This window comes from Otolemur garnettii, unplaced genomic scaffold (assembly GCF_000181295.1).
Source record: "Otolemur garnettii isolate 467f Iridium unplaced genomic scaffold, OtoGar3 scaffold00034, whole genome shotgun sequence".
Lineage (NCBI taxonomy): Eukaryota > Metazoa > Chordata > Mammalia > Primates > Galagidae > Otolemur > Otolemur garnettii.
The window spans coordinates 8,527,502-8,540,337 of record NW_003852429.1 but is presented as its reverse complement, the minus strand read 5'-3'; the positions used below and the strand labels follow the sequence as shown (position 1 = coordinate 8,540,337).

Below are 12,836 nucleotides of genomic sequence, written 5' to 3'. Positions count from 1 at the left end.
AAAAAAAAAAAAAAAAAGACAAGTTGAGAATGGAAAAAGTTGGAGAAAGAAGATAATTTGGTCAGAGAAGAGAAGGGGAAAGGAATATCCATAAATAAAAATAACTACAAAACACTAGCTATTACAAAAAGATCCTAATTAGGACATAAAACATCTCTACAAAAAGCTCACTGAATGTTGGCTCTGACGTAAGGAAGACAGAGGGAGACTCCTAGACTGAAGACAGCTGCCACAGTCCCAAGGGATGAAAACTGACTTGTCAGGACATACCACTGCTTTCAACGACTGAGATATGAGTGAGTCCTACTGCCAACCTGCACCACCGGTTCCATCATTTGCCTGGGAAGATCCCAGCGTTCAAGAGAGATCCACAGAGATACACTTTTTTAAGGCTGAGAAGCAGCAGAGTGCAACACAGAATGTGGGACCAGGCTGTCTGGTTTCCAATTCTAGTCCTGCTCTTCACCTGCTATGTGACCTTGGGAAAGTTACTAAACGCCAATGTCTCAACTTCCTCATCTGCAAATAGAAAAAAATAACCGTACCTCTCACAGGGCTGTTCTGAGAATTAAACGACTTAACATATGTAAACTTCTTAGAACAGTGCATATGTTTTATGCTAATAATGCACACTTATTAGTTATTGATTGAAAAAGTATAAAGGGTATACAGAGCTATATAGAACTGTCATTTAAATTACGTATCTTTTTTCCAGATGTTTTTCCTAAGGTTTGCAAGATACGCTGCCATTGCCATTTTCCATTAAAGAGACTAAATTTGTGTCAAATTAAGTCCCTTTAATGTGGCACGATACAGTAGAAAGGCATTGCAGGCAGGCAAGCATAGGTCAAATCTCAGCTCTTCTGTGTACTACTGGCTATGTGATCTTGGACAATTATTTTCTGAGTCTCAATATATTAAATATTTGTGGGGGACTGGGGAAAAGAATAATACCTGTCTTCCTAGGGATGCTGTGAAAATGAAATATAACAACCTAAGTAAAGCAATCTTTTCTCCCTTAAATTGTTGGTGGAGTTTTAAATTGGTACCACCCTCTGAGTTGGAATTTTAGAGTATGAACCAAAAGTTATAAGATGGCTTGGCACCTCTGGCTCAAGTGGCTAAGGGGCCAGCCACATACACTTAAGGTGGCGGGTTCGAATCCAGCCCGGTCCCGCTAAACAACCAAAAAAATAGCCAGGCATTATGGCAGTTGCCTGTGGTCCCAGCAACTTGGGAGGCAGAGGCAGGAGACTTGCTTGAGCCCAGGAGTTGAAGGTTGCTGTGAGCTGTGATGTAACAGCACTCTACCCAGGGGGACAGCTTGAGACTCTGTCTCAAAAAAACAAACAAACAAACAAAAAAAAAAGTTACAAGATAATAAACTTTATTTAACATTCTTTCACTTCTAGGAATATCTAAAGATTAAGATGCTCAGTATTAATATGATAGGAAAATAAAAAGAAGAGAAATAGCCTAATTCTGCAAGAATAGCATAGTGGAGAAATGCTTATGAAAAAGGAAGGGAATGGAATACAAAGAAAGAATACATATCTAGTCATTATGATTACATTTTAAAAGATTCTGTTGAGTGAAATAAGTTACAAAATAGTATTCAGTATGACAAATTTACTTTTAGTTATTCATTTGATCATTCATTTTTGCACCAGAAAAACAGTATAAATGCTACATGTAAAATGTTAATAAATGCTATTTCATTTCTTCCTAGTGCTTTTCTGTATTTCAGATTTTTTTGGTGAACATGTACTTATTTTATAATAACAAAAATCAGAACATAAAAATGCAGGAGAAGATGAAGAAAATTAACTGAAATGCTAACAGTGTTTTTTCTTTATTTTCTAAACCATCCACAGTATGGTTTATCTTAGCTTTACTTTTTTTTTTCTCTTTTTTTTGAGACAGAGCCTCAAGCTATTGCCCTGGGTAGACATGACATGGCATCACAGCTCACAGCAACCTCCCAACTCCTGGCTCAAGCGAGTCTCCTGCCTCCACCTCCCAAGTAACTGGGACTACCAGCGCCCGCCACAACACCCAGCTATTTTTTTGGTTGCAGCCGACATTGTTGTTTGGCGGGCCCAGGCTGGATTCGAACCCACCAGCTCAGGTGTACGTGGCTGGCACCTTAGCCACTTGAGCCATAGGCGCTGAGCCAGCTTTACATTTTTTAAGGAGTCCTCCCTTAAGCTTTTCTCTCCCTGATTAATGCTTATCTTTCCTTTTTGGCTAAATTTATGAATAAATAGTAGATTACTTGGTAGTTTCAAGAATACAGTCCCCAAAATCTTAAGAAGTGTGGGGAATAGTTTGTTCCCAAGAGTCAAGCTTCAAAGGCCTGGTTAGAGCAAACATGTACAAACTTTAAAGTCATCCTAAAGAAACCAGCCAAATGGTTTTTGCCCAGCAAAACAGAAAACCAACTAAAAGATGATAAAATTGGGAGTTTCCACTCAGAAACCAAGATGCAAGGGTCTACTAAAGGACACTCCATACCAAGATGCAGAATTACCAAGAAAATGAATCCAAAGCAGTCCCATGACTCTTAAACGCCTCTCAGCCAGGCGATGGATACAGACAGAGAGGGGAATGGGACAGTTCTCTATTTTAAAAACAGGACTTGAAAAGATTTGCAGAGTGAACCCCTGAAGTGCTGAGCACAGCCTGCCCTCACAGCAAGCTAAGTAGGGGTCTGAATGGCCTATCAGATGAGCTAAATATGTGACCCCTCAAGTGGATACCCAAGAATGCTGACACAACCTGAGCAGTAAATCACTGGAATGGACACGCACAACCAGGGCAAGGAATATGCAGTGCCAGCTGAGGCAAAGTGGGCCACATGCAAGAGCCAGCAGGGGGATTATCTTCGGTTCAAGCCAAAAGGACCCCAGCAAAAGGAAATTGTAAGGAGATCTAAGTTCCTAGGAGCTGAAGAAGAGTCACCAAAGTAAATCCACCAAAATACGGAGGAACTAAGGTCAAAGGGGGCGGCAGCTATGGGATCCTTGAGAGTCTCTGAAAAACCCATTAAAGCACTTGCAAGATGAAGGGTCGTCTTTAATCACGGGCCAGGCTCAAGGAGCCACAAGGAGCCACGGAACAACTGAGTTCCTCACCATTCCTTTTCCTCCTATTCCAGCCATCATAGAACCCAGTGAGGTCACGCCCAGGAAATCTGAGGAACAGAGTGGAACCAAAAGCAGTGCAGGCCAATCCTCACCCCATTCTTCTGATAAGATGGTTGTCAACTACAAGTCTTAACTGGGAGAAAGAGGGAGGAACCTCTGGGTAGAGATGGATGTCCCAATTTAAATACTGAACTAGGGCCCCACCTGTAATCCTAGCACTCTGGGAGGTTGAGACCCCATCTCTAAAACTAGCTGGGCGCTGTGGTGGGGGCCTGTAGTCCCAGCTATCTGGGAGGCTGAAGCAAGAAGATCACTTGATGATCATTCTCAGGTTACTGTGAGCTACGAAGCCACAACCCTCTACAGGAGTGACAAAGTGAGAAAGTGTCTCAAAAAAAAAAAAAAATACTGAACTAGGTACTTGAAAGGTTTAAACTGAGCTTATGTTTCAAGACTTCTATTACCTAAGCACCACCACCACCTGTTGTCTTTTATTTACTCCAGGACTACCCATTAAGTACCTAATGAATTCTAATGAATCAAAGAGTGAAAGTCAGTTCTTTTCATAAAGGCAAAAAGCTTCCCCAACTGAGTACATTTTTTTTGCAGTTTTTGGCCGGGAGGGTTTGAACCCACCACCTCCATACATGAGGTTGGTAGGCACTGCCCCCAACTGAGTACATTTTAAAGAGACAGTGAGGCATGGCACCTGTGGCTCAAGTGGCTAAGGTGCCAGCCATATACACCTAAGGTGGCGGGTTCGAATCTAGCCTGGGCCCTCCAAAACAACAATGACAGCTGCAACCAAAAAATAGCCGGGCATTGTGGCGGGCACCTGTGGTCCCAGCTACTTGGGAGGCTGAGGCAGGAGACTCACTTGAGCCCAGGAGTTGGAGGTTGCTGTGAACTGTGATGCCACAGCACTCTACCAAGGGGGGCAGCTTGAGGGTCTGTCTCAAAAAATATATATATATACAGTCAGAAACAAAATTAAAGACTTATTTGATCATCTCCCACAAGTTATGTCTTCAACACCTTGAATGTGTATTTAAGAAAGACTATGTCAGTAAGAACAAGGTTTGTTCCTCCTCGAGAGCATAAGAAAAGGGCCACAGTGGTAAATGTTCTTGTTCATTTGGCATTTTGCTGGAGACAGAGTATTTGGGCTCCCAAGGCAAGACCTTGGAATGAAGGAGGGGGATGCAGACCCTGTATCTCTCCACCAGTCCTTATGGCTCACCTATTTCTACAGCAAATGAGCATCCATACCACAGGCTAACACCAATGAACCTTGGGTTCAACAAATTTCTCCAACTGCACCTGACCCAAAGCTCCCAAACAAATGTTTGAGATCAAATGAGAGTTTTAGAGCAGATTTAGCAATGCGAAGGGCCCTGCCACAGTGGTAGCATCAAAGAGCAGCAGACTAATTGTAGAGGGCTCAAAGGTGAATAAAGGTGAAGGGGGGAACAAGGGAAGACCATCTTTCCTTAAATTTGGCTGAAGGCTTGGCGTGGCTCACATCTGTAATCCTACAACTCTGGGAGACAGAGGCGAGTGGATCCCTTGAGCTCAGGAGTTCAAGACCACCCTGATTGACAGTGAGACCCTATCTCTACAAAATATAAAAGAACTGGTCTTTTGGTGGGCACCTATAGTCCCAGCTACTGGGGAGGTTGAGGCAAGAGAATTACCTGAGTCCAAGAGATTGAGGTTGCTGTAAGTGATGATGACACCATAGTACTCTACCCAGGGCGAGAGTAACTTTACCTAAGAAAAAGAAGTTTGGCTGAAAGAAAGTGATCAGCAGCTGAGGAGGCACAAGCAAGGGTCAATGGATAGGTTATGCATTTGTATCTTTTAGAACAATCTCAGAAGGACCCTTAATAATTCTTAAACCTGACTATTGACTATGGCAAAATTCGAGGTGCTTTATGTATATTAACTCTTCTGATCTCCTTCCTATCCACAAGGGCTCTGACCCCCAAACCCATTGCTCTAAACCCCACACTCTGCTCTCTCACCAAAAGAGAGATACAGTCCCCAAGGTGAAGGGAGCAGCACAGGAGAGACTCCCACAAAAGAAAGCATCAGCTACAACCACAGGGCAGATCCATTCCCACAGAAGAGAGAATGAAGGTAAAGAAGAAACAGGAGTTGTGCCAGAAAATACAAGAAAGAGTTCAGAATAGGTGGAGGGTAGGCCTCAGTTAGAACAGTGCTTTCATTCTTTTAGGTTGGAAGAAAGGCACAAAGAAAGCTAAGAGTGCACAGAAATAAGTTAGGGAGAGGTGAGGGAGAATCCAGTGGACAGCCCTGACTTTTTGATGGGTTCAAAGTGGGATGGGTCTTGAAGCCAGGGATGAAATGGAAGTAACATAGGGAAATGACTGAATCCAAGAAACTTAACTGAGAAATTATGTCAATGGCTCAGCTCAGACTAGACACCATAAATTCACACAGTTGGGGGTTGCATGCTCATCGAGGGATAGAGTTGCCAGGTCGCTAAGAATCTGGATGAGACTGCAACTTGGGTAATAAACTATGGCTTCCAGACTGGATATGAAGAAAGAAATGTCAGAAATGGCATTAAAAATCCAGATTTCTGATGCCCATTTTAGCCCTTCCAAATCTGACCCTGTAGAGATGGGACCCAGGAATGTATACATTTAGAAAGCATATGGTTGATTTTTTGCAGCCAGGACACAGACAGCATTTGGAAACCACTGCTCTATCACTAGGAGTAATCCCCTGTGTTCCTCTCACCACAAGAAGAGAAGCATGCCCACTGTGAGCAGTTTCACTACACACCTCTCGGGTTCCTCCAACCATGTCACCAAGCCCCTAAATCATTCCCTCTTGCCTTTCTGCCAAACTCTGCCCAGGCTCTTCTCCCCTCTATTATTTCTGACAAACTCTGAGTCATCTTTCATAAACCAGCTCAAATATCACTGCCACTGGGGAGTCTTCTTTAACAACCATGCTTCTTCCTACCCAATCCACCCCATGTAATAAACCCATAGCACCAAGCACAGAAGTTGTTTAAATTCTTTTGGAAAAAAAATATTTTTTCCCCAATAGACACTGTACTTCTTGAGGGTAGAATATATTAGACATGCAATTAATGTTGGTTAAGTCCACTATATACACTGAAAACAATGTGAGGTGCATAAGTAATAGGAACACTTATTAATAAATTAACGAAGATATATATATTAGGAGATACAGAGCCAAATGATAGCACTGGTCTATAAGCAAGGAAATCTAAAATAACTCATGAACGTTGTCCTGTTCATTTTTACCCAATCACAAAAGCATGACCTGGCATACAGTTTCAAAGAAATGGTCACAAATCCCCACACAAGCTGCATCAGCTTTATTTAGTACCTTGAAAACATCCTGCCATACCTGTTTCAGATTTTTCAGCAAACTCTGACAAGCTGGCTCCTTCACACCACTGGGTCTCAGCTCAAACGTCATCTTCCCAGATTATTTTCCTGACTACATGCCAAAGCAGTTCTGCACCAAAACTTGCCATTACTCTTTTACTTTCTTAACATTTATTACTATTAAAACCACAATGTTTCATTAACCTACATGATATTGGTCTCTTTATCCTGTTTACCACTTTGTCCTCTGGACATGGACAGTGTGTGACTTCCATGGGTACTTAACAGACACTTTTTAATGAGAGAGAAAGTTTTAACATCAAAGCACCATTATCTACTAGTCACAAAATGTGGGAAATACATAGGTAGGAAATAGTAGAGATTTCTCCCTTGAAGGAGACAGTTTATTTACCACTCATGGGGGCAAGGACAAAGAGATGTATTAACATTATCTTTCTTCAGGAAGCTTACTCAGGATCAGAACTTCTTTTCAAAAGGAAATCACTTCCTTTCAGTGGTAGTTTCATCAGAGAAAAATCTTAAAGCAAGATACACAGACTTGCCCGATATCCTACCCTGGAAAAACTGTATCCAAACTTCACTTGTAAGCACCTGTAAACACTGGGGCAAAACTTGTTCACTGTTACATTCCCAGCACCTAGCACAGTTCAAAGCCCACAGTAGATGCCCAATGTTTACAGAATGATCACACAAGACACAGCCTCCTGGGGAATGGTCATCTTATTAACTCTTACACTGTGGATGCGCTTATTTTAAAAAGAGACCAAGACAGCTGAGGAGAGGGCTCTTGGCCTAGATCTCTCCTGGGGCAGCAGTCTAGCTCCTAGAATTTAACATTCACCAACCTGTGCCATAGATAAGAAAGTAAGACCTTTCCCTGAGACACACTGTATCAAACTTGAATACACTTTGCCCATGCAATCTAATGGCTTATAGGGTACAGCAACCAGTAACAGATTTCTCTGGACTTTTATTTAAATTTTTTATATGTATTTTGGCCTGCAAGGATAGCTCAAAAGGCTGAAAAAGCAAGTAAAACTGAAGTTCTACTGCTAATTTTGCACCCCCTAGTGTATGGCTCACCGTGATCCCAGGAAAAACACATCACAATCTTGAACTGTTAGCATCATTGACTGCAAGAATGTTCTTCAAAGGGTAGTTTCAGGAAGATTAGTTAGCTAGCAGTTGTAAGATGCCCTGGGTCTAATGTATGAAAGATACTATAAATAAAATTAATTATAAAAGAAGAGAAATCATAAATATTAAACTCATTTCAAAACCTGTTGAGAAGAAAGATTTAAAATGATAATGATGGCTGCCCCTCTGAAACTAACTCACTGCCAGACTTAGACATATATTGTCAGAAGAAGATTCACAATATTCCCAACAGATCCTTCACCTTTGGAATGTGTGATGTTTCTGTACTCTATCAACATTCACTTCCCTTGTATAGAAATATGAAGTATCAACAGTGACAAGCAATTGCAAAATTATAGCTGTTCAAATAGTTCAATGTCGCTTTATAAGTGCCTAATCTCAGTGCTATTTGGTTAACATTCAATACATCTTATCAAAAGTCAATTAGATAGAGTCAATGTCAGCGAGAAAGGGCTGTTTCAAAGGCTATATATACTTCTCCGCTCCCTAGCTGCTGACCATCGCTGACAAGCCAGGCAAATAGAACAAAATCCAGCAGCAAAGTGGGCACTCTCTCTTCAAAAGACTTCCTAACTTGCCTCCACTTTAAAGCACTTTAATCCGTTTTTATTTGTCTAAAAATTCTTCAGGGAGGCTAGAGAAGAAACATATCCAAGTAAAACTGAGAGGCCAGCTCCTGAAGCAGAGTTGAAATGTACATGTGGCAGAGAATCAGTTTGGTCCCCAACACCCTAAATGAATGGAGCGAGATGACTGGGAAGGGGGCAGAGGCGTCCTCATCGCCTCCACCAGGACAGCCTCTTCTTTCGGCTCCACACACGCGTTGCAACCGGAGGAAACCCAGCCGGACGGGGGCTCACAGGTGTGGGCCGGGACTGGGCGGGACTTAGCGCCCACTCGCCCCTTCAGGCGGAACCCGCGGTCCCCCAAGAGCAGGTACTGAGGTTCGGGAGCGAGGCTGGAGGGTCGGCCCCCCAACCTCCTGCAAACCCGAGGATCCCCGCTGCCCTCAGCCTCCTCACGGAGGTGCCCAGGGTGGCGATAGGTGGCGGCCAGGATGGCGGTAGCGGGTACTCACAGAGCCCACTGGAGCCGGTGCTGGTGAACATGGTCCCGCTGGGCCGGGAGCCCCCGCGGGAGACAGGGGGAGGGAAATAAAGAAGGGGAGCCCGGCGACCGCGCACGCGCACTCCCGGCGGGGCGGCAAATGGGACGCCGCGAGGCCTCTCCGGGGACGCCTGATGACCGGCGCATGCGCGGTCGCGGAGCGCCCCCGCTCGGCCAGAGCCCTCCCTTCCTGCCGGGGAAGGGAAGTGCGTCCGCGGGGGGGAGGGGGAGGGGCCCGCCCGCCTCTCCGGGGTTTTTAGACGGCTGTGGGAGCTGTTTGCCGGGGGGAAAGGTAGAATGCCACTGGAAGCGCGAAGCTGTAGTCCCAGGGGCTGCTCACTGGTACCCAGTGCGTCCCACGCCTCGTGCAGCCACGAAGGCAGTGGCTTCCTCTGGGTCGCCCGCGCTGGGCTCTGCGACCTCTAACCTCTCCCAGTCCAGACTCCCGGCGCCTTCCGCGCTGGCTCCGTCTTCTGGCGGTCCCCAGAGCTCGTCGCCTTCGGGCTCGCAGGGCCCAACCCGTGTGCTAAGTCTGAGGCTTGTGGATCAATAAAACGCAGTCCCTGCTCTAGCAGTGGACCAAGTTATTGACATTGATTATTTGTAGGAGGCTAAAGTCCAGGCAATTTTTTGTTTTTTATTGAGACTGTCTCACCATGTCGCCCTCGGTAGAGGCTGTGGCGTCACAGCTCACAGTAACCTCTAACTCTTGGGCGTTAGCGATCCTCTTACCTTAGCTTCCCAAGTAGCTGGGACTACAGGTGCTCACCACAATGACCGGCTATTTTTTGTTGCAGTTGTTCGTTATTGTTTAGCTCGCCCGGGCTGGGATCGAACCCGCCACCTTTGGTGTATGTGGCTGGCGCCATAATCACTATACTACGGGCGACGAGCCGGTACAGGCACTTTGTATCTCCTTCCTAAGACTTTCTTTATATGGTCTGTTCACAATATTGAAATAACGTTTTTTCTTTTCCTTTTTTTGTTTTGTTTTCTGAGACAGTCTATGTTGTCCTCGGTGGAGTGCCATTGTGTCAAAGATCACAGCAACCTCAAACTTTTGGGCTTTAGCGATTCCCTTTCCTCAGCCTCCCAAGTAACTGGGACTACAGGCACCCACCACAATACCCGGCTATTTTTGTTGTTGATGATGTCGTTGTTTGGCAAACCCTGGCCGGTTCGAACCCACCAGCCCTGGTATATGTGGCTGGTACCCTAACCACTGAGTTACAGGCACTGAGGCATACATACATTTTAGAGACAGAGTCTTACTCTGTACCCTGAGTAGAGGGCTGTGTTATCCTAGCTCACAGCAACCTCAAACTCTTGGGCCTAAGCGATTCTCTTGCCTCAGCCTCCCAGGTAGCTGGGACTACAGGCGCCTGCTACAATGCCCAGCTATTTTTTGTTGTAGTTGTCATTGTTGTTTGGCAAGCCTCTGGCCATATTCAAACCCTCCAGCCCTGGTGTATGTGGCCGGCGCCCGAGCTGCTGAGCTACAGGCTCTGAACTGAAATAACATTTTTTCATATGACTTTAGGTGAGGAGAAGCTAATGGGGATAGGCCAGGGGTGTGGCTACACATCCTGCAGGCAGGGCAGGCTTCCCCTATTGTGCTGCTCAAAATGTCATCAGTATAATTCATCCAACCTGTATTATCATGTCCCCAGAACTCTCAGTGTATGTCATTTGCCCTTGCCTATATTTCCAGCTTTCTCCTTTCTAGACTTTATTATGAAGAACTATTTCTATGGCGCACTCAGGATCATCTGTTGCCTTGCTGTTATATTGAATCTGCATCCTAAACTGGAGAATAGTAGTACCTTTGTAAGCTTTAGACACTGTGTACAAGTAAGGAAATCACCACCGTGCACTTGAGTAGGCTTTACAGAGGGTTGTTTCCACCAGGAAGACTAGAAAAAGTCAGAATAGCCTCTGACTCGTCTCCTCCCTCCTTGGGAGGCTGAGGAAAGGGAATCGCTAACGCCCAAAAGTTTGAGGTTGCTGTGATCTTTGACACAACGGCACTCCACCAAGGACAAATCAACAGTTAACTTCAGCAGCTCAGCTTCGCAGGTAATGCAGAGTAGCAGTTATGTCAGTCCATTTATAGAAGTTGGTGATTTCATTTTTATTATTATGCCTTTCACTTATAACGAAATTAATACCGCAAGTTACATGTAACAGTGTGTAGACATACACTTTAAAGGAATAGCTTGCTACCTAGCACTGATACCTATGTACTCTAAGAACATCATTGAGTGTAAGTCCAGCACTTTGGGAGGCTGAGGTGGGTGGATCAAGTTCAGCTAGACTTGAGCAAGACACCCATATCTAAAAATAGCCAGGTGTTGTGGTGGGTGACTCTAGTCCCCGCTGCTCAGGAGGCTGAGGCAAGAGAATAGCTTGAGCCCAAGAGTTAGAGGTTGCTATGAGCTATGACACCAGGGCATTCTACCTGGGGCAACAAAGTGAGACTGTCTCAAAAAACAAAACAAATCATTGAGTGGATAAGATACCCACTCCCTCTGCCTAGTAAACTACCTTCGAAAATTATCAACTCAATGTTCCCTCTCCCAGACTGTAACAAGCACCTCATCTGTGCACCCACCATACTTGATGCTCACCTACATTAGAATATTTATCCCACTGTCTCAGTTATTATGTTTCCATCTTCTACTGTGAAAGGGTGAGTCTATGGATAGCAAGGAAAGTGTCTTACAAAATGCTGTATCCTACCCATTTTGAGTCTGTTCTGATCTAAAGGCATTATCTTCCTCTTATAAAATAAAAGACAGCATCTCTAAGATCTTAGCCTCAGAAAGAAAAACTCCAGGTGGCTTATGTTAAAGAAAAAAATTATTTGTGACACTTGTTAAAAACCAGCAGATTTTGTTGCGGGGTGGGCATGGTGATAGCGGGACCCCAGGAATAGGGCCTTTCGATGGGGGAGAGATTGGATTTAACGTGGATTCCAACAAGGACATTTAGGGATTTATAACCAAGAGGCAGGGTGGGAGTCAGTGTATGGAAAATTACTATGAGGAAACAGCAAAGGTAAGGGGGGTTCTGGGCTAACCAGACCCGATAGGATCTTTGCTGAAGGCAGACCAGGGTGACCAAATAGCAAGAGTAGTCAGATAACAAAGAGTAGGGGATTTTCACTACACTGACAACAGATTCTTGCCCACACTGGATTCTTTAAGGACAGAGAGGGAAGCCCAAAGTTGGGCTTAATCAAGCAGAGAATCAGAGAAGCCTGACTAAAGTTTTGGTCAAAGGAGAGTGTCTTTGTCAGACAGGAGGGAGGATTGTTGGCTAAGTGTCCCTGACAACTGCCCTTCCCCTAGTTTCGCCCACCATTAGCATCAGTGTTCCTTCTGTGCCTCAGAGATAGACTGGAATTCTTTCTAAAAATCACTATGTAGTAGAGGGGGCCAAAACCAACTACAAAAATGAGTCACAAACAAAGTATCAGGTTAAGAACAAATGCTGTCCTCAAGTTCTATTCCACCATCTAGCTTCACTCCCCTGGGGACTCCAGACAACAGCTGTTTGGGAGAATCGGTAGATGATGACTAATCCTTGGACAAAGTAGGCTTCATACTGCTTCAAATGTGTTTCAACATATAATATCTGTGAAACTAATACGTGGTAGAAAATGGGTCCTGAAGCTTTATAACGAGTAGTTAAATACATTCAATGATATGATTCAGAATTAATTTTTGACTCAGCAGGGAGCATTTTGGAAATTCATAAGGGTATTTTTGGTTATCACAAAGAATTGAGGGAAATCACATGAGATACAGTCCTGCACAAAAGAATGAATTGTTCTCTGTCCCAACCAACTTTTGACTACTTTCCTGCCACATGCTTATTATGTAGGTTAAAAGCATGTTTATATTTTTTAAGTCTAGAACCTACTCCATTATACATGTAACTATGATCTGAATGTTTGTGTCTTCCAAAATTCCTATGTTGAAATTTAATCCTCAGTACAGTGGTGATGGGAGAT

At 44.2% G+C, this 12,836-nt stretch overlaps 1 protein-coding gene across 1 annotated transcript in view; it reads right to left on the bottom strand.

Moving 5' to 3' along the window:
* The window catches only part of UBAC2 (UBA domain containing 2), a 173,821-nt gene extending 164,860 nt beyond the window's left edge, over nt 1–8,961 (bottom strand). The window contains exon 1 of the mRNA XM_003789594.3: nt 8,793–8,961. Within this exon, the coding sequence (XP_003789642.1) occupies nt 8,793–8,823 (31 nt within the window). The 5' untranslated portion in view covers nt 8,824–8,961. The remainder of the gene's footprint in view (nt 1–8,792) is intronic.
* Between the last annotated feature and the right edge of the window lie 3,875 nt (nt 8,962–12,836).